The following is a 20,263-nucleotide window of genomic DNA, read 5'->3' on the forward strand; positions in this document are numbered from 1 at the left end:
ATTGTGCTCTTTGACCACAGAATACAGGAGAATTGATCTGATCAGGAGATGAAGGAGTCAGGGAAGGCTTCCCTCAGAAGGGATGGTTGAGCTAAAACTGGAAGGGAGAAAAGAAATGAACTAGGTGGTGCCCCTTTGGGTAGACAAGAAGATTCTGTGTGTGTGCAGAGGCCATGGGATATTTCCAGAATTGAAGATATGGAGCAGGAGCAGCTTCCCTCCTTTGCCTGGACTGTTTCCACTCCACCCGTAGCCTTCCTCATCCATGGGTACTTGCTTGGGGCTGGTGCTGCCATCCACCTCACTCTCCCAGTCATCAAGGGAGCATTTGGAAGCATGTGAAGCTGTTTTATTTTGCGGTGTTTTGTACACTAGCCAGAGGGCATTACTGCATTTATTGAGAGAGAAACAGGGATACTAAACATTTCTGCAGTGTGCAGGGATGGCTCTACATGCCAGTAGGGTCTCTGTTGAGAATCTACTCCCAGTTCTACCTTTTGTGTGTATGTGTGTAACATAAAATTTATAATCGTAACTATTTTTACATGTACAGTTCAGTGGTGTTAAATACATTCACAGTGCTGAGAAACCAGTCTTCAGAACTCTTTTCATCTTGTTTTGTTTTTGTTTTTGTTTTTGTTTTTTTGAGACAAAGTATCACTCTGTCCCCCATCTCAGCTCACTGCAGCCTTTGCCTCCTGGGTTCAAGCAATTCTCTCCCAGCCTCCTGAATAGCTGGGATTACAGGCCCCCTGCCACCACACCTGGCTAGTTTTTGTATTTTTAGTAGAGATAGGGTTTTGCCACATTGACCGGGCTGGTCTTGAACTCCTGGCCTCAAGTGATTCGTCCACTTTGGTCTCTCAAAGTGCTGGGATTACAGGCACAAGCCACTGCACCCAGCAGAACTCTTTTCATTTTGTAAAATTGAAACTCTGTATCCATCGAACAGCAACTCATTACCCCCTCCTCCAGCTTCTGGCAGCCACCATTCTACTTTCTGTCTCCATGACTTTGACTCTTCTAAGTACTTAGATAAGTGGAATCTTATGGTATTTGTCACTCAAATGGTGAGTTCTTAATCCTAATATATTGTAGGTGAATGTAACATCTTTATATTTTGAAACGAAGTTGTAGGTTTTGTTAAACTGACCAGAGTCAATTATACAAACACTGACCAGAGTCAATTATGCAAACATATTAGAGAATTTCATGTGAAATATAAAAACTCAGAAGATTCCTACCATGTTTTTACAGCATACTTCATTTTCAGATTATTCACTTGCAGCATAAAACATTTAAAAAGAGACTTTGCAGCATAACTAATTGGTGACCATATTCAGCAACTTTTTAAAATAGTCTGTATGGGGCATGCCTCATTTACTGAAGTCACACTTGTTTCGTTTTCCTCAATCTGCTTGATTACATTCTCTAAATTACTTCACTTCCTGTTCCTTTTGTGTTAAAATGTGTGTCATTTCTTGCATCATCTGGGAGTTTGTTTCGTTAGTTTATGTTTTAAAATGTTCGCTTCAAGAGACTATGGTTTCTGAATGATCCTATAATTGAATGATTTTTAACATGGCTGGTAATCTCATGTTCAGACAATACTAAAGAGTCATTAAGGCTAGAGATTGTATTGGTTTCTGTACGTGAATTTCAGAACTAAGTTTGTGGTATCCCCACTGGAGTGCTCCATACTACTCTGCACACTCAAAAAGGACTCTTCTCATTTTTAGAAGTATTTATGCATATTGATTCATTAAGTAATAACTTAAAGATTATGGCCTGAAAATGACAAAGTTGAACAGACTTTTTAATATCTTATAGTACAAATTAAGCTGTGGCTCTTCTTTGGCACTGAGATATATCAAATGCTTTTTTTCAAAGTATATATGTTATTATACTACATTTGACAATGGCTTTCAAAATTTTTTACCATGACCCACAGTAAGAAGCAAATTTTCCATCACAACTCAGTATACATATATGCATATAACAAAGGTTCACCATACTTTACCCTTACAATGTGCAATGCACTCTGATACTTTCTATTGTGTCTTTTTTAAAATTCTGGTTACAATGCAACCCGGAAATAGGGCACACAACCTACAGAATAACACTGGCCTAGAGTAACAAGTATTCTTCTTACTATAAAGTAATAAATTATTGCCTTTATGAGCTCTGTGTTTTCCACCATATGGGTGCTCCCTGTTCCAGTACCGTCTTTTGTGTGTCCTTCTAAAGAAATTATGCCTTTAAGCCTTCTAATAAAATATTATAGTTCTTGGCATATTTCTTATATACTAGTGAAGAGGAAACTTGTTTCTCCTTGAAAGTTCTATTCATTATATGTTTGTGCTCAATGATGTAACAGCAATCACTGTGGTATGTTTCTAGAACTATTAACAGATTTAAATTCCTGATAATAACATAGCTGTTACTCTAAGATTTGTAGTTTCCTTGACTGCAAACATCAGCAGTATACTTTATTTCTGTTTAATGGCCACAGTTGGAATGCAAACTCTTCAGAAAGCCCAGAATGTGAGCATGCATTATACACTCTGAGTTTTCTCAAAATTGAAGCAATTCAAGAAATTATGAGAACACATTTTTAGGTAGAATTTAAGTATTAGAGCAGGAGGAGATGTCAGAGATAAATTAGCCCAACTACTTCCATTTACTGGGGGCGGAGAGACAACAAACACCTTCTCTCTGCTCCCGCTGTGTTTAGGCACTTTACCTGCATTATCACATGGATTTTAATCCTCAGAGCAACACTGCAGAGTGGGCATTATATTTATTTTAAGTTGAAGAAGGGGACAGTCAGATTAAATAATTTCCCCAGTCACACAGCTAGTGGCAGAGCCTGAGTACAAACCAAGCTCCAATTCCAAAACTCATGCTCTTTCTACGTCATGCTGCTTTTTCCCACATCACAGACAAGGGAACAGCACCCAAAGGATGATGTGATGAAGCCCAACATGATGGAGGTTTTTAGAGGCAGCAGTACAATTATTTCCACTACTGCACACTGCCTCCCACCACCAACCTGAAGTTGTACCATTTGTTCCATTCCTCTCCTCATGCTCTGCAACAAGAGCTGTTTTCCATTCTTCCAACCTCTAAAGAATCTCTACCTTTTTTCTGGTTTTTGATGAAAGTAGGCAGTGAGCATTTAAAATACTGTCAAGTGTGTGTACACTCAAAGTAAAAGACTGGGAAATCAGCAACAAGTGATCATAAGAAAAACTGATGGCATCACTACATTTCCACCAAATTACTGACATCTACTTAGAAGCTTAAAGAGTCTACATCAATATTAGATTTGATATTTTCAACTACCCTAGTTGTTCAGAGTGAGTAAGTTTGTTCTACATGAAGCTGGAGGCTGAGTCAACTCTAGAGAAGGTAATCAATATAATCACTGAGATTTTGTCTACATACAAACTGATTCATTAGGAGGAGTTGGTAGAAGGTGCAAGGAGATTCAATTCAACCTTCTTCCCCCTGAGTGGGGAAGGAGAAGACAAGCAGTGGGGACAGCCAGATGGAAGAAGCATAGTGGTTAAGCCTGTGGGCACTGGAGTTAGCCTCACTAGAGTCACAATCCGCTTAGCAGTGGTGTAACCTGGGGCAAATCACTAAACCTTGCTAAGCCTCAGTAAAACAAAAAGTACAGTGCCTAGCATGTAAATTCTCAACAAATGATAGCTATTGTCATTATTAAATTGGCTGCACATAATCATGCTAGTTTCACAAATACTAACAGCTAATATAACATAATATTTGCATTTTAGTTCCTAAAACTCCTTGGGAATACAGTTGAAATATCAGTTAGTATCAAAGAGCTGACCTCTGACGAGAAATAACCAGCAACATTCCTTCTTGATTTTGCTTCTGTTAAAGATTATACCTCTTGCAAATATATTTATTGTATTATTCCACCATGTCTTACTGATATTGGATGGAGGGTGTAACTTTATTTTTAACCTGAAATTAATTTCCTTTATAAAAGTTGGCTAGAACCACGAAGCAGTCCAGAGTCCAAGTCCTTCCAGACAAATGCTCCCCCTGCTGACTTTCTGTGCAGCTGCAGGGACATCTGAGGACTAGACAAACTGAAGCCTTGAGGGTTGGGGAAATTGTTACACAGAAAATGGAAAGAACAGACTAACTTGAATCTGATTGCGGTGTACAGATTTTTCCCAAGGTGTTACTCTCCTGTTAAGTTTTCAATATATCAAGTACTTTGTTGAAGAGGTCAGGGGATCTGTCCAGATTATTTGACACATAGATCCTCCTTTAAAATGTAAAGCATGTGCAGAATAATAAAAGACATGAAGGGCATAAAATAAATGAGATCAAAGACAATAGGATTTTGGGCTATATTTTAAGCATACCCTTTCCTCTGCTGATGTATGACCACTGTCTTTATCTTACTGCAAATTCACTTCAAAGTAGTAGTAATGTGATAATAAATTAATGACATAATAGCAGAATTTTTATTACAACTATTTCATGGCTTTTCCCACTAAAAGCTGTAGTTTTCAGTCTTTTGGACATGGTTACTTATTCCCATCAGAGAAGACTGTAAGAACCAAAGATTGATTCTGCACATTTTTTAAAAATCTGTCACAGACATGGCATTAAATGGAGTGTAGAAATGATGCATACTTTGGAAGAAAGAAGAGGAAAAAAGGAATGATAAAGCGTTTGTACAAAAGAGAAGCAGTTTTCAGTCCCAGCTCTTTGTCTTATAAAGCTAGTAAAGTGAAGATTATAAAATTTACTTACAAGATAAAGGTTATAGCACATAGCTCACTTTTATTATCATTTCAGAGGTCGTAAAATACATTTTATTATTAACTCAGAAACTCTAGTTCTTTATTATTGCAGATAACAAGAGCATTGTATATTATTTGATGTACGTATTTTGCAGTGCTTTTATATGTCTGTTTTCCTCTTGTTGCTAATTTCCTTTCATTAACTTCACGCCTCCTCTTACATTTCCTCAAAAGGTATGACACGCTTCTTATAATGCACTTTTATAAACACTAAATGTGCAGCATTTTACAGTCATTTCATTATGCTAACCTTGAAATCTGTCTTGTGCAACAAAACCATTTGAAATGAATGTTAAACATTTTGTAGCTGCATTAATGGAGGGAAAGATACTGGAAAATGACAAGTCTTTTTAACTCAACTATAAAGTCTTGTCTTATTTTAATAGGTCCTTTATAAAATGTGATGGGATTGTTCCATCAGTCACTTTTTATATAGCCTCCATGTGAAATGTGGGTTTAAGTGGCTATAGTTTCCCTAATGAGAAAAGGTAAATGTAAAAATGCCTATGGAGCTTCTTCCTTGTGGGCTCCTCGGCACTTTTTCTCAGTGAATGGATTGAGGCACTTATGCTCAACAAGGGAAGAAAGTGGTGAAAATTCCATCTTTTGTCTAAGCTGCTACTGTTTTGAAGGGAGAATGTTGAATGCAAGCTGTGGATTCCACACTGATTCCACTGAAGCTCCTTTTCCGTATCTGCTGAGGTATGCAGAAACTGTTATATCATTTTTATGTGGGTAATCACCCAAATTCTCCACGCTCATAGGTATATCATGACATTAACCACAAAATTGCCAAAGTCAATAACTATGTAGACAAGAGGCCATGAAAATCACCATTTTGCATTTAGGCTTATTTTCAGTCATGTCAACAACCAACAGCTGAGTCATTCAGATCAACCACATGATGATCTGAGTCAGTACTAAAGTGGCCAAAATAACCAGATTATGATGTGCAGGCTTGATTTTAGATCAGACTTACACAGCCACAGTCCATTAGCCTCAATAGAATGGCACGGTGTAATTTCCATAAATTACTGTATTTTTCTCCACATTGTCAAGTAGACAATGCATAAACTACCATTAGTATTCACAGCAGCAAAATATACCTCTTTCCATATCAAACTGTGATTCTGGAATTACTCCAAAGTCAGTTTTCTCCTTGGTCTGGCAAAACCTCATCATTCCAAATAAAAATGACAGTCACAGTTCTGTCCCAAATGAACAACAGATAATAAACAATAATTATACAAATATGTTTAGTTTTCCTGCTACTATATTTCTCAGTGTTTGTGGCTTACACTTCTATAGCTTACACATCAGGATTTTCTCATACAAAATACGGGTATTTTATTCTATAAAAATGTGGGTATTTCGTTCCTAGTATATAAGTTTAGATGCTTTATTTCCTTTCTCTCCTCTCTGTGCCTCAGTTTCCTTATCTGTAAAATACCTCTGTTTTCTTATCTTTAAGATAGTCCCTAACCATAGGGATGGAGGATTCAAATAGTTGGCACAGGTAAAGCAATTAGAATAGAGTCTGGCACATAGGAAGTGCTCAATACGTATTAGCTATAATTGTTATCATTTTTGTTACTCTGTTACTATGGATGTTTCTTTGGAGTGTTAATCTTTTATAAAGCAAAATTATTTATAGTCAAATCAGTTCAGAATAAATTAAATGTATATGGCAACAATGAAGAAAGATTCTGAAAGGTCTAAATGCATAATCAAAACACGCTATACTTTTAGCATTCAGAAGTGTGACACATTCTTTTCTGACTGACTCATCCAGATGTTTTTACTTCTGATTAAAAGAGAAATGTTCCCAGATGAAATCCTGAGATAGGGTAACTGTTAGAAAAATCTGTTGCAAAGCAGATTTTCAGATTCATAAAGCTAAAAGTGATCATGTTCAGGAAATAAGTAAGGATTGTCTTAGGAATCCAAGGACCAATGCAAACTGCAGATTTAAAATAAAAATCAAATCAGTTTTCTATAGTTAACCAATAAAAATATTTATCAAAATACCTGCCAATATTATTCAATCAGAATGTAGCATCTAAAACAACTGAGTTTTCCAGAGGCCAGAAAAAGGTTATCTTGGGACGCAGGAATTTAAATTTGCTTCAAAGTGGTGAAATCCTGGTACAGACAGAGAAGAGCTTGATTTGCCGGCTCTCAGCCCAGAACTACCCTCTTCCCACAGAGCCTGGAGCTATGCCAGGCTCCTACGCCTATTCTTGACTTTATGACAGAGTGGGTTCTCTTCCTGTGAGCTTTTCTGGGCATGGAAGAACATAGCGTAACTAGGATGGAGCTCTGCCACACAGCAGAATTATCCTAAGGATGATGTGGCAATGTTTTATAAAACCTAGGAAGCAGATTTTCATTTCTGCAGACAGAGCCAGCCTTCAGCAACACTGTGAGGGAGATGAAGTTTCCTTAGTACAAGCCATTACCCATCACTGAGTATTCAATGCCCTCATGCTGTCCAATAACTTCCTACGGTTCCTGTCCCTGAGGAACACTCATGATGTGGGACGAAACTTACCACCCTGGCTGTACCTTGAGAGTTTTATAAAGTGCTGCTGCTTAGACCTAACCCCCCAGGGTTATGATTTAATTGGCCTTGGATGAAGCCTAGACAAAGATTTTTTGTCTTTTTGTTTTGACGTGTTTTGACTGAAGCTCCCTAGATGATATTGATATGTAGGCAGAATTGAGAATCGCTGATGTAGAAGAACAATGTTTCTCAGTTTGGTCTGCAGACCACTTGCAGCAGAATCACCTGTGATGCTTAAGAAGTACAGATTCTTGAGCATTCAGCTATTCTGAATCTGCATTTTAACAAACACCTCGGGTAACGCTAATGCACAGTAACATTTAAGAACAAAAATTTCCCCTTATTGAAACTTACCCATCTTCTTTCCCATTCCCTATTAATTAAATAAACAGTGGGTGCTATTGAAGTAATGTGTTATGTTTTGATCAAGCCTCCCGAACACAATACAGAGAGTGATTCCAACAGAATTTCTCCATCAGATCAGGAGGATGGTTTTGTTTTCATTTTTTGTCTGTGTGGGTAGAGGGGGGTATGGAGGAAGCAAGCCTTTTAATGCCTCTAATCCAACTACACAGGTAGTTTTCCATTTCACCTGGAGTCTGCCCTGTGTGGCTAAGGCTTAGTTGTAAAAGGAGAAAGTTTCTAATCTCCTGGACCCCAAGAGCTATTTATATGGAGATGATAAGTATTATCGCCTAGCTCTCTGCTTCATGGGTGACCAACTCCACAAAATGGCAATGTCCTTGTTAAATTCATTAAACTCAATGTGAATAGTGCTCATTTTCCAGCAACAACCCATTTATCTTCCTGTGAGAAGAGGTTTTTGACTACATTTCTCTCATGACATTACCTTATAGCAGTGGTTCTCAATCTTGGTTGCACATTGTAATCACCTAGTGAGTCAAAAAATTTAAATGTCTGCTTCCTACGTCCCAAGTTCTGATTTAATTGGTGGGCCTGGGCATGATTTTTTTTAAAAGATCCTAGGTGATTTTAATGTGCAGCCAAGTCTGAGAACCACTTGCTTCTACAGGTATGCCCAGCAAAGTTAATAGGAAGAGAACTCAATAAGTTAAATTATTACCTTTGGAAGCAGGAGATAGAAAAAAATATTTTTCCTGCAATTAAAAGGAAAAATCCTGCTGGGAGTGCACTTGTAGTCCCAGCTGTTCAGGAGGCTGAAGCTGGAAAATAGCTAGAGCCCAGGAGTTCAAGTCCGGTCTGGGCAGCATAGTGAGACCCCACCTCATTTTTTAAAAAGAAAATTCTGCTTTGAAATGTGTATAGGCCTAAAGAGTATTATGCATGCACCATCATAATATGCCATCATGACATAGCATAGTGCTGTTAACACGTGATCTTTGTTTAATGTTTTAATTCCCTCCCATCATCTATTTCCTTCCTTCATCAGCTATACTAAAACCACTCCTCTTTCCAGAAACAAAGACAAGGATTTCTTAAACTTAGATCTGGCCCTTCTGGATCTGGATTTGTTTTTGTTTTGTTTTATAGATCACTCTCCGGGCGCATTGTTGGAGGGGTTTGGTGGTTCTTCACCCTGATCATAATTTCTTCCTATACTGCCAATCTCGCTGCTTTCCTGACTGTGGAGAGGATGGTTTCTCCCATAGAGAGTGCTGAAGACTTAGCTAAACAGACTGAAATTGCATATGGGACCCTGGACTCTGGTTCAACGAAAGAATTTTTCAGAGTAAGTGCTTTGCAGTGAATTGAGTCTGCTGATTTTTATTTTATCATCTTCTCACAAAGGCAAATTCATAGTGCTTTTAAGTGAGAGTTGGGAAAGAGTGGGAATATTATCTAAGGAAAGCATCTTAAATACTGGGCTGCTTGGTTGGTGATCTACTTCATTGTGGTTTAGAACCAAGACTTGAGTGAGACATAACAAGTTGCATGTCAAGGGCACTGAGTTTGGACTCCCAGGTTTTAAACCCAACCCTGCCACAAAGTGATTGATCGTCCTTGTGCAAGCCATTTAACTTCTACCAGCTTCAGTCCTCTCACTTGAATAATGAGGGGATTGAACTAAATAGTATTTATTCTCCTTTCTAGCTTTTACAAAAGCAGTGCTTTTACGTCTCAGAGCTTCTACGTCTCAGAGCTTCACATAAGTTAGGCAATTGACTCTAATACTCTGATGAGTAATGGACTATAAGAGATTATATATTCTATTTTAAACGTTGGTTGTGTATTGAGATGTACTAAAATTATATCAAGTATTTATGTACATGGTGATACTTTCATTTTCAGGACAGCTGATACCTGTTTTAATTTCTTGGATAGACGTATTCCCCCAATGTCTCATAGGCAAAATCTTATTGGGGAAACAGTAAATTGTTCACTAGCAAAAGTTAGTAAAGCTATGTAAAGTCTGTCAAGAGGAAAGATGAAAGTAAACTGAAGCAGGAAATTATAGAAGGATAATATGGGGGACAAATCACTTTTACATGAACCGTCAAGATCTTTGTTCTGTGGTGACTGGACTATAAGGAAGAATACTAGCAGAGTTTTTAAGAACTAAAATGTTTTTTCAGTTACCTTAACAAGAAAAATATGTTGATTTAGATTAGAAAATGGACACGTTCTATAATATTACTACTGGCTGCTACTGTAACCACAGTAACTAGCTGTAGCAATGATCCAGAAGCCACTTGGGTAGTAGGTAGAGTAGTTAGTCACTCTCTCCAACCAATAATTAAGTTATTGAATGACATATATAATTGCTGATTTTTCCTCAAAGGTCTAGAGTAAACAAATGGTGGTTTTTTAAATAATCAATAAGGAATACATTTTTACATGTATTATCATGAGATTTGTCCAATTACTTCACAGGAAATCAGGAAGAGTGTGTTTCTTGACATTATAGCAATTAACTAAAAACTGTTTTCACTCCCTGAAAGGGAACATATTAGTACTGGGACCCTTTCAAGAATTCTCATTGGTTCAAGATCTTCATATCTCATCTCTACCACCTATTTACTGAGCAGATTATAATCCCCAACTGGGAAGAGAGGGCCACTGTTGGAAGCATCAAAATGACATGAAGATTCTCTGGATTAATCTGGCCTTGACCCTCACTACTACAGCAGTCCCAGAAGCTTATTTAAAAACAATTTCCTCCCCCTATAAAATCAGTCACATTTATCAGGGCTAGAAGCCAGGGATTTCCATCTGATGAGTAGTCAGCATATAATCAGTCCCATGGAAATCCGCTTTGGTATCAACCTTCAGCAGAGCTTATGATCACCATCCCAATAGGCATGAAGTTTCTATATGAAGTAATTAACCACTTAGGATATGAAGACACCCAGAAGTTTCTATAGGAAGTAATTAACCACTTAGGACATCAAGACACCAGACTTGGATCCTCAGATAAGAAATACTTGTTCGACTGGAAAGCATTTTTCTTTCAAAAACAATTAGAGATTAGAAAGTTGTGCTTTAAATGGTAATCAATAAATGGCATCAATCCTTATTAGGATTTCAAAGGCCATTCATCCATATTGCAGGCAAAAGAAGATTCTCTAGAAAGATGGAGAGATTTATTCACACAAGAGGGTGTAAGTGTCCAGGAATTAATCTATTTCTTCCAGGTTTACTGGTTTATGTGCATAGAGTTGTTTGTAGTAATCTCTGATGGTGGTTTGTATTTCTGTGCAATCTGTGGTGATAGCCCCTTTATCGTTTTTTATTGCATCTATTTGGTTATTCTCTCTTTTCTTTTTTATTAATCTGGCTAGTGGTCTATTTTGTTGATCTTTTCAAAAAAACTAGCTCCTGGACTTAGTGATTTTTTGAAGAGTTGTTTGTTCTATCTCCTTCAGTTCTACTCTGATCTTAGTTTTTTCTTATCTACTGCTAGCTTTAGAGTTTTTTTAATCTTGCTCCTCCAGCTCTTTCAATTTTGATGATAGGGTATTGATTTTAGATCTTTCCTTGCTTCTCATGTGGGCATTTATTGCTATAAATTTTCCTCTAGACACTGCTTTAAATGTGTCCCAGAGATTCTGGTATGTTATGTCTTCATTCTCATTGGTTTCAAAGAACATCTTTATTTCTGCCTTCATTTCATCGTTTATTCAGTCAACATTCAAGAGCCAGTTGTTCAGTTTCCATGAAGCTGTGCGGATCTGAGTTAGTTTCTGAATTCTGAGTTCTAACTTGATTGCACTGTGGTCTGAGAGACTGTTTGTTATGATTTCCGTTCTTTGGCATTTGCTGAGGAGTGATTTACTTCTGATTATGTGGTCAATTTTAGAGTAGGTGTGATGTGGTGCTGAGAAGAATGTATATTCTGTGGATTTGGGGTAGAGAGTTCTGTAAACATCTATTAGGTTTGCTTGGTCCAGGTCTGAGTTCAAGTCCTGGATATCCTTGTTAATCTTCTGTCTCGTTATTCTGTCTCATATTGACAGCAGAGTGTTAAAGTCTCCCACTATTATTGCATGGGAGTCTAAGTCCCTCTGTAGGTCATTAAGAATTTGCTTTATGTATCTGGGTGCTTCTGTATTGGGCATGTATATATTTAGGATCATTAGCTCTTCTTGTTGCATTCATCATTTTACCATTATGTAATGCCCTTCTTTTTCTCTTTTGATCTTTGTTGATTTAAAGTCTATTTTATCAGAGACTAGAATTGCAACTCCTGCTTTATTTTGCTCTCCATTTGCTTGGTAGATCTTCCTCCATCCCTTTATTTTGAGCTTATGTGTATCCTTGCATGTGAGATGGGTTTCCTGGATACCACACACCTATGGGCTTTGACTTTTTATCCAATTTGCCAGTCTGTGTCTTTTGATTGGGGCATTTAGCCCATTTACATTTAAGGTTAATATTGCTCTGTGCGAATTTGATCCTGCCATTTTGATGCTAGCTGGTTGTTTTGCCCATTAGTTGATGCCGTTTCTTCATTGTGTCAATGCTCTTTACCATTTGGTACATTTTTGGAGTGGCTGATACTGGTTGTTCCTTTCCATGTTCAGTGCTTCTTTGAGGAGCTCCTGTAAAGCAAGCCTGGTGGTGATGAAATCTCTGAGCAATTGCTTGTTACTAAAGCATTTGATTTCTCCTTCGCTTATGAAGCTTAGTTTGGCTGGATATGAAATTCTAGGTTGAAAGTTCTTTTCAACCCAGGATGTTGAATACTGGCCCCTGGTCTTCTGGCTTGTAGGGTTTCTGCTGAGAGATCGTCTGTGAGTCTGATGGGCGTCCCTTTGTGGGTGACCTGACCTTTCTCTATGGCTGCCCTTAGCATGTTTTCCTTCATTTCAACCCTGGTGAATCTGACGATTATGTGCCTTGGGGTTGCTCTTCTTGAGAAATATCTTTGTGGTGTTCTCTGTATTTCCTGGACTTGAATGTTGGCCTCCTTGCTAGGTTGTGGAGGTTCTCCTGGATAATATCCTGAAGAGTGTTTTCCAGCTTGGATTCATTCTCTCCATCACATTCAGGTACACTGATCAAATGTAGATTAGGTCTTTTCACATAATCCCATATTTCTTGGAGGCTTTGTTCATTTTTTTACCTCTTTTTTCTCTAATCATGCTTTCTCATTTTATTTCATTGAGTTGATCTTCAATCTCTGATATCCTTTCTTCTGCTTGGTCAATTCAGCTGTTAAAACTTGTGTATGCTTCGTGAAGTTCTCGTGTTGTGTTTTTCAGCTCCATCAATTCATTTATATTCCTCTCTAAGCTGTTTGTTCTTGTTAGCATTTCATCAAACCTTTTTTCAATATTCTTAGTTTCTTTGCATTGGGTTAGGACATGATCTTTTAGCTCAGAGAAGTTTGTTATTACCCACCTTCTGAAGCCTGTTTCTGTCAATTCATCAGACTCATTCTCCATCCAGTCTGTTCCCTTGCTGATGAGGAGTTGTGATCCCTTGGAGGAGGCGTTCTGGTTTTGGGTGCTTTCATCCTTTTTGCACTGGTTTCTTCCCATCTTTATGGATTTATCTACCTGTGATCTTTGTGGTTGGTGACTTTCCAATGGGGTCTCTGAGTGGACATCCTTTTTGTTGTTGATGAAGTTCTTTCTTTCTGTTTCTTAGTTTTCCTTCTAACAGGCCCCTCTGCTGTAGGACTGCTGGAGGTCCACTCCAGAACCTGCTTACCTTGGGATCACCTGCAGCAGCTGCAGAATAGTAAGGGTTGCTGCCACTTTCTTCTTCTATTATCTTTGTCCCAGAAGGATCCCCACCAGATTTCAGCCTGAGCTCTCCTTTATGAGGTGTCTCTTTGGTTATACAGGGGTCAGGGAGCTGCTTAAGGAGACAGTCTGTCCCTTATAGAAGCTCAAGTGCTGAGCTGTGAGCTCCATTGTTCTGTTCAGAGATGCTGGGCAGGTACATTGAAGTCTGCTGCAGCAGAACTCATAACCACCTTTTTTTCCCAGGTGCTCTGTCCCGGGAAGGTGGGGCTTTATTTAGAGGTTCCTGTCATTCTGCTGCCTTTTTTCAGAGATGCCCTGCCCAGCGAGGAGGTAGCCTAGTCGCAGTCTGCCAGCAGAGGCGTTGCTGAGCTGCCATGGGCTCTGCTCAGCTGCTGTGTGAACTTCCTTGCAGTTTTGTTTATGGAGGTATAGTTAGAACTGCCTCAGTAATGGTGGACTGCCTCGGTAATGGCGGACTGCCTCGGTAATGGTGGACTGCCTCTGTAGTGGTGGACTGCCTCAGTAATGGTGGACGCCCTTCTCCCCACAGAGCTGGACCATTCCAGGTCCAGCTGTGCTTGCTGTGAAACTCTCAATCAGAGCGTTTCAGATTGCTGGTCTTTGTGGGGGTAGGACCACCAGAGCCAGATCACCTGACTCCCTGTTTCAGCCCCCTTTTTTTCAGTTGAATTGGTGACTCTGTCTTTCAGGCATTCCAGTCACCAGTTGAAACGGCACCTGGATTTGTGTGAGTTTTTGTGCGGAGACCCACTGCACCAGTTGAAACAGCCGCACTGGAGACTCGTGGTGCTTTTCCGCCCAGGAATCTCCTGGCCTGTGGGCAGTAAAAATTCATTTGGAAATGCAGTGATCACTCACCCTCTGCATTTTCACTGGGAACTGCACTCCAGAGCTGTTCCTATTCGGCCATCTTGGATCCTCTCTCCAAGTCCAGTTAATTTTTTTTTTTTTGAGACAGAGTTTCACTGTTGTTACCCAGACTGGAGTGAAATGGCATGATCTTGGCTCACCACAACCTCCGCCTTCTGGGTTCAAGCAATTCTCCTGCCTCAGCCTCCTGAGTAGCTGGGACTACAGGCATGCACCACCATGCCCAGCTAATTTTTGTATTTTTAGTAGAGACGGGGTTTCACCTTGTTGACTAGGATGGTCTCTATCTCTTGACCTCGTGATCCACCCGCCTAGGCCTCCCTAAGTGCTGGGATTATAAGCATGAGTCCAGTTAATTTTTAAATGTTCTGTAGAGATGGGTATCCTACTATGTTGCCCAGACTGGTCTCAAACCACTGGCCTGCAAGCAATCTTCCCACCTTGGCCTCCTAAAGTGCTGGGATTACAGGCGTGAGCCACTGTGCCCAACCTGGAACTACTTATCAAACTCAAGCACATCATCTTTTATTTAGGGACTTGACTACCACAGTCATGTCATTTTCCCTTCAATCTTCAGTGATGTCAAGTCATAAAGGCAATTTTAAAAACAGTAACTCCTATTACACACACACACACACACACACACACACACATTGGGGATCTCTGATGGCATGCCTTATGAACTTCAGAGGATGAAACAAGATCACATGCAACATTTACAAATATAATATGAACTCATTTCTTCCCATGATCACTCTTTACTGATACTACAGGGACCAAATTGTAATAATATAAGACAGCCTGGGGCCAGCCCTCTAGTCTTTCCACTAAGAGGTAGGAATAAATAAAATAAAATTCTTTTCTAAGTGCCCTGCAGACATTTTTACTTGTCTTGAATAAGGCTGCCATTAAAATGATGGTATTTTTAAATGATTCATTTGTTTCTCTCATTTTCTGAGCTTTCCCTAGCTGTCATCTTACAATCACATAGTCAGTGGCACAGAGGGATCTGTTCCATCAGGAAAAGCAGAGAGCAAAATGCATGCTGCTGGAAGAGACATCTGGAATATTACTATCAACTCTCTTGATTTGAAAACTGATTTCCTTAGACAGTAGCTCCAAGACTATATATCCCAACCAGAGGTAGAAGCACACATGCCGAAAAACAAGCGGACAGCTTTATTGTTGTTGCCCAGAGAAATGCTGCAATGATTCGGAAAGCTGCACCGAAATGATCATTCTCCACTTTTGGAAATTTAAACTCATACAGATTTATGTTAAAAGGTGGCACTGGAAGAAAAAGTAATTCCAAACTTCTCTCTGCCTGCAGATCTTTAAAACTATTAGAAAATAACTAGGATGACGTATCTCTTTTTTTGTGAATATTGATATAAATATTATGATGCATTCAAATAATTATTTATACATTTCTATGCATAAACACCCAAAACATTTTATACATGGAATTATATAACACAGTATTCTCTTGCCATTATTTGTTTGCTTTTTTAAAGCTCAAATAAGTATAGATTCACTTTTTTTTTTACTTCATAGTGGTTAACTTTACTTCAGCTCTATTTCCTTTATCAAGTTCCTCTTGATAAATGTTTAACCTTTTGAAAATATTTTGGTGTTGCTAACAGTGGTTCGATAAACATTATTTTCCATAGATGTAATAGAATTATTTTTAAATATTTTTAAATATTTACCCTTCAGTTAAATCCGCTAAAGCACTTAACCTGTGGTGTGACATAAGCCATGTAATGCATGTAATGCCCAGCTACAGAGAAAGCTGGCTTCACAAAGCTGCAGAATGTAGTAGGCACCTGGTTAAAGAAAATTCTACCCCACAAAATATTTTGCCCCCAAAAGGCACTTTAACAAGGATCACATTTTACCCCTTTTTACATTAAATGTCTGATGGTGGAAGAAGGGGAGATGTTTGTTCTAAAGTTCATCCTAACGAAAAAGTTAAAGGTCCAATATTTTATTTATAACATAACGAATAATTTTTGTCTTTCTCATTTGCTGAACTTTATGCAAGGCCCTTGTATTTATTTGGGGACAACTCCGGAGGCTTTCATTCTTATTCTCTCCTGAGTGGATGGCCCTGCCAGATCATGTATAACCTGTGATATGCCTGTGCATGCACCTGTGTGCGTAGGCTGCTGAAGCCCTGGTATTTGGTTTAGTTTGTTTCTTGCTGTGCTGTTGCTTGGTTTCTTGATTCTCTAAAAGAATACAAGGCAGGAAAATCCCAGAGAGATGTTTCAGAGTTTCGGAACAGTACCAATGATAATAATAGTCACACCGAAGTTTAGAAAATTTACATATAAGAGAACAAAGACTTCTTTCATCGTTTAGACAGAGTTGGTTTGACAATGGTTTTCAGTAAATCACATCACCAAATAAGAAACTAAACTTGCTGGCTCAGTAACCACTAACCACTAAACTTAGCTTCCTCCCCTAGCTACACAGGGCAGAAACACCGGGGGGAAAATGCCACCCTTTCCGAAACAAGCAGAGTTTTGGAAAATGGCCTGATCTGGAGGCTGACTTGTATAGTGCATCATTTTATGAGATGTATACCGCACCCAAAAACCTTGCAGAAATCATCATGTCAGAGATGAGATAATCTCAAAACTTTCAGATTTTTTGTGGAGATCATTTACCATGCTGGTAGAAGGTTTTATGAGAACTTAAATTCTCTCTTCTGGAAATAGGCAGTAACTCTAGAATCCCAGAAAATTTTAATCCATGTCAATTTGATATGTCTGGACAGTTGATAGGGAAATAGTACTGTTTTAATTCCATGTATATAGGGTATAAAAACACATATTAAAATAAGAAGTAAAGCATCAGACCAGAATGAGGCAACATAATGTTAATGAAGGCAATAAGCTCAAGATCCCATTTTATAAAACTGTCATTAGATATTTGCGAAGGAGAGAGTTGCATTATCTTTATCATGTCTCTCATTTCACTATACCAGAGCCTGCATAACTGCAGTGATTATTTTAGGACTTAAGACAAGTACTTTATTTATTGTAAGAACATGCTGATATACAATTTACATATCACATATAAGAAGTCAGTTGTCTCTTATTGTATTAGTTTTGATCAGTTAGCTGATAAGGTATTTGAGTCTTACACCAATGCCTGATGCCAGATTTCTTTTCCAGATCCTTGGCCATATCCCAATTACAGATAGTTTGGGGGCTAAAAGCATTTTTAAAAAGTGAAATGTTTAACATTGATTTAAAACTCTTTAAGAAAGTAAATATAAAACAGGAGGAATAGAGAGAATGGTGACTTGCTTCAGTACCCTAGGCAAGACAGAAGAATTGAACTTTATTAGGAGACCACTAAGGGGACTGTCCTGTCTTGTGAGTTGCAGGCATTGTAAGCACTGTGAAGCACAGCTGAATTACTCCTGAAGAATGTTTTGTCTCAACACAAGACTCTGATTATTGGCTTAGTCATTATGATTCTTAATTTTTTTAAGCACAGGCAGCAAAAGGATGGGTTCTGACATGCTGATTTGAAAAGTAGTCCTTGCTAAATAGCATTTAGATCCTGCTTACACATTCACAATCACACATACACACAAAGCATTTTCAACTGGGTCTACATTTCTTCAATATTGGTTGGTTATCTATAACAGGGCTTTTGAAGTATATATAGGAAAGGAGAAAAATCCTTCCACAAATGCACCTATGCAGAGTATGCTGACATTTTGACATAATTAGAAAAACCAACCATTAATCTTTAAGCTTTCTTATAACTGAGTTACGTGTACAACAGACCTCCCTGACACCTAATCTATCCCCTTGCCCTAGGAAACACATCAAAATGCAAAACTCTTTTGTTAAAAAATTTTCTCACCAAACACCATGGTGAATTTAAGATCTTAACAGACAATATACCTGGAAAACTGCCACCAAATTTTATTTGTTTGAAGACACATATAATGTGACCAAATGTTTGAAGACACAGCCAGACCATACACTAAAGGAACATATAACAGCAACAGCAACAGATGAGTTGACACTAATGGTGGCAGGTCAGGGACATCTGCTGTACATACTACTTTGCAGTTTTTAAAAAAAACTTTCTTTCAATTTTGACATGGCTGTTTTGATGCTGTCTTTTTTTTTTTTTTTTTTAAGTCTTAGTTTCCTATGTTATATAATACATAGCAAGAGACATAGACCTTATAAGCCAAGACTGGAGATCGTGCAACAGTGACAGGAGCGGATGTTGATGCCTAGCCGAACAGGCCTCTGGAAAAAGGAAAGGTGCAGTGAGACTGCAGTTAGCTTTTCCCACCCTTCAGCGGCTAGGAATCTGTGGCTCCACAGGTCTTCCTTTCAGGCAAGTCTCAGGCTGGCTGGAAAGTCCAATCTCCAAGGAAGTAGAGGTTGACCTGACAACTATGCACACAACAGAAAACATATCTAATACCTGCCTCCAAAAGAAAGGAAAACATTTAGCAATGAAGACAAGCTAATAATATGCCTGATATTCCATTATTTATTCAGCAGTCTTTCAGTAACTTTTGAACCAAGCTTCATGCTAAGTACTGACAGTTATAAGGCTTATAAACAAAATGAAATTCCTACCTTCTGCCAAATTACCTGAATATACCTAGACTAGCTTTTTCACCATATCTGGAGACAGATTAACTTAAAATACAGGTATCTCACAGAACTAGATGATTATCCCTCCAGGGAAGCTAATGATGCTTATTTCTATGGAGCTACTTCCCAGCATGGGCCAATCTATGGGTATGCTCCATGGTGACTTAGCAGCAGGGTTAATGATTCTCTGTAACCTCAGTAGGAAATCAGCTAGTTTACAAAAAAAAAAAAAAACAGAAGTGGCCTCTACCCTATTGGAGCTCACAACCTAGTGGACCATTAATTTTCAACACACATTCACATACATTACCACACAATCCACATAACCATCCTGGGGAAGCCAGAACAAGTATCATTATGCCTGTTTCATAGAGGAGACAAATGAGGTACGTGACATTGTGACTTGGTGAACATCACTCAGCTCAATGGAGAAAAGCTGTTACTAGATCCTAATGCACTGAGTCCAGACTGTGTTCTCTTTCCACTCCACCTCAGTCCCATTCTCGTGTGAGTATTCACAAAAACATGGGGTCTTATGCATGAACCATGTCTCTAATGCAGCACATGTTAAGGTATCTGTATCATCTCCTGGTTGATCTATGTTTTAATTTCCCTTGATCCATCAATTAGAAAAGAAAACCTATGCCTACGTGTAAAAGACATTTTCTCATGCTCTAACAGCTTCAAATGGTTCCAAGATAAGAAGGCAAAAAAAATGCATCTATAAAGCTAGAGTGAATGCCATCAATGTAGCAAACCTCTATTATTATGTGGCTTGTTAGAGTTTCTGACATGCTAAGGGTTATATCATGTTTCTAGATGAAACTAGAAAGAACAAGAGAACGATGCAAATTGTTTCTAGCTCCATATCCACTGATGACTTTCTTATTTTTCTTTGGGTAAAGAATATTTGGTCTCAGTTTCTTCATTCATCAAATAGAATATTCCTTGCTGTACTGTCCCTATGGGGTTGGTGAAAGAGGCTAATATCACAAAAGCTCTTTAAAAGTATGAAGGTGTCTACAAATTCCAAGAGACATTAGGAAAAGGGGCCAGCAATAGAGCAATTAAAACCTAAAAACTCAGGGGGAGGGAGAGCATTGGGATAAATAGTTAATGCATGCAGGGTTTAATACCTAGGTGATGGGT

At 38.5% G+C, this 20,263-nt stretch overlaps 1 protein-coding gene across 13 annotated transcripts in view; it reads left to right on the forward strand.

Moving 5' to 3' along the window:
- GRIA3 (glutamate ionotropic receptor AMPA type subunit 3) overlaps positions 1-20,263 on the forward strand; it is a 315,767-nt gene that overhangs the window by 240,248 nt on the left and 55,256 nt on the right. For all 13 annotated transcript variants that reach the window (XR_013531388.1, XR_013531387.1, XM_078362314.1 and 10 more), the window contains one exon: positions 8,923-9,121. Coding sequence is in view for 11 of the 13 variants with exons in the window: in XM_078362314.1 (XP_078218440.1) it covers positions 8,923-9,121 (199 nt within the window). In the remaining 2 variants the exon portion in view is untranslated. The remainder of the gene's footprint in view (positions 1-8,922; positions 9,122-20,263) is intronic.

Source organism: Callithrix jacchus, chromosome X (genome assembly GCF_049354715.1).
Source record: "Callithrix jacchus isolate 240 chromosome X, calJac240_pri, whole genome shotgun sequence".
Lineage (NCBI taxonomy): Eukaryota > Metazoa > Chordata > Mammalia > Primates > Cebidae > Callithrix > Callithrix jacchus.